Source organism: Haliaeetus leucocephalus, unplaced genomic scaffold (assembly GCF_000737465.1).
Source record: "Haliaeetus leucocephalus isolate CR32 unplaced genomic scaffold, Haliaeetus_leucocephalus-4.0 Scaffold186, whole genome shotgun sequence".
Classification (NCBI taxonomy): Eukaryota; Metazoa; Chordata; class Aves; order Accipitriformes; family Accipitridae; genus Haliaeetus; species Haliaeetus leucocephalus.
In genome coordinates, this window is record NW_010972622.1 from 615,044 (window position 1) to 616,787 (window position 1,744).

General features: G+C 66.4%; 1 protein-coding gene across 1 annotated transcript in view; it reads left to right on the plus strand.

Moving 5' to 3' along the window:
* The window catches only part of KCNH3 (potassium voltage-gated channel, subfamily H (eag-related), member 3), a 4,065-nt gene that overhangs the window by 450 nt on the left and 1,871 nt on the right, over positions 1-1,744 (plus strand). Inside the window, exons 2-6 of the mRNA XM_010565162.1 lie at positions 61-294; positions 413-547; positions 625-755; positions 1,195-1,444; positions 1,550-1,711. Of these exons, the coding sequence (XP_010563464.1) occupies positions 61-294; positions 413-547; positions 625-755; positions 1,195-1,444; positions 1,550-1,711 (912 nt within the window). The remainder of the gene's footprint in view (positions 1-60; positions 295-412; positions 548-624; positions 756-1,194; positions 1,445-1,549; positions 1,712-1,744) is intronic.

Genomic DNA, 1,744 nt, shown 5'->3' on the forward strand with positions numbered 1-1,744 from the left:
ACGGGCTCTCCACACCCCTTCTGCCCCCCCCCCCCCTTCCCAGCCGCCTCTCCGTTGCAGACAGTAACTTCGTGCTGGGCAATGCCCAGGTGCCCAGCGCCTTCCCCGTCGTCTACTGCTCCGACGGCTTCTGCGACCTGACGGGCTTCTCGCGGGCGGAGGTGATGCAGCGCTGCTGCGCTTGCTCCTTCCTCTACGGCCCCGACACCAGCGAGCTGCTGCGGCAGCAGCTCCGGCGCGCGTTGGACGAGCACCAGGCCTTCAAGGGCGAGCTCATCCTCTACCGCAAGAGCGGTGGGTGGTAGCGAGGGCGGCCGGGTCCCTTCCGCAGTCCTTCCGTACCCCTGCGACCGTCCTGCCCCGGGGTTGGGGGGCAATGCTCCGTCAGCCCGGGTGTTGCCCCCACCGGTAGGTGTCCCCTTCTGGTGCCTGGTGGACGTGGTGCCCATCAAGAATGAGAAGGACGAGGTGGCCCTGTTCCTCGTCTCGCACAAGGACATCACCAGCACCAAGAGCCGCTCAGGCGCCGACAGCACGAAGGACACGGGTGAGGGGATGGCGAGGGGGAAGACGGGACCGGCTGGAGCCCGCCGTGGCCACCATCCCTCCCATCTCTCCCGGCAGGCGGACTCCGGCGGTTCAGCCGTGCAGGAGGGAAAGGCTTCAATGCCAGCCGGCGCCGGAGCCGGGCGGTGCTGTATCACCTCTCAGGGCACCTGCAGAAGCAGAGAAAAAGCAAGCACAAGCTCAGAAAGGTGGAGCTGGGACACGTGTTGGGGCTGGGGGACACGTGTCGGGGCTGGGGACAGGGCATCCTGGCTGGGAAGAGGCTGATGCTGTAGATGTGGTGGCACGAGGGCTGGGGACGAGGTGCTGCAGCTGAGGGCAGGCTGTTTCCAGGGTGTCGGGGGACAGAGACAAGGTGTTGTTGAGGTTGGGGACAAGGTGTCGGGGGTCGGGACAAGGTGGCTGGACTGGGAAGGGGCCGGAGATGAGGTGTGTGGGTTTGGGATGTCCAGGCTGAGAAACACACCTAGGCTGGAGACAGGGGAAGGAGAGGGGTGGGGACAAAAAGTGTTGAAGTTGGGGACAGTAGACAGTGTGTCTGGGCTGGAGACAGGGTGTCGGGGCAGGGGACAAGGTGTAGGGGCAGGGGATAGGGCATCTAGGCTGACCCCCCCCAGTCTCCATCAGGGCGTCTTCGGGGACAAGCCCTCGCTGCCTGAGTACAAGGTGGCCGCCATCCGCAAGCCCCCCCTCATCCTGCTGCATTACGGGGCCTTCAAGGCGGGCTGGGACGGGCTCATCCTGCTCGCCACCCTCTACGTGGCCGTCACCGTCCCCTACAGCGTCTGCGTGGGCGCTGGTAGTGAGGAGGGGCTGCCGGCCGCCCGCGGCCCCCCAAGCGCCTGCGACCTGTGCGTGGAAATCCTCTTCATGATGGGTAAAGCCCCCCCACCTCCCCATGCACACCCTGCCCCGTGCCAGCTCAGGGCTGGCAGAGGCCGGGAGGACTCGGTGCACTGATGGCGGCCCCACTGCAACCCAGACATCATCCTCAACTTTCGCACCACCTTCGTCAGCAAGTCGGGGCAGGTGGTGCTGGAGCCCCGTGCCGTCGCTCACCATTACCTGGCCAGCTGGTTCCTGCTCGACCTCGTGGCCGCGCTGCCTTTCGACCTGCTCGCCGCCTGCCAGGTCAATGTGGTAAGCACTGGGATGCGGGGACACCCCTCCCCCCCCC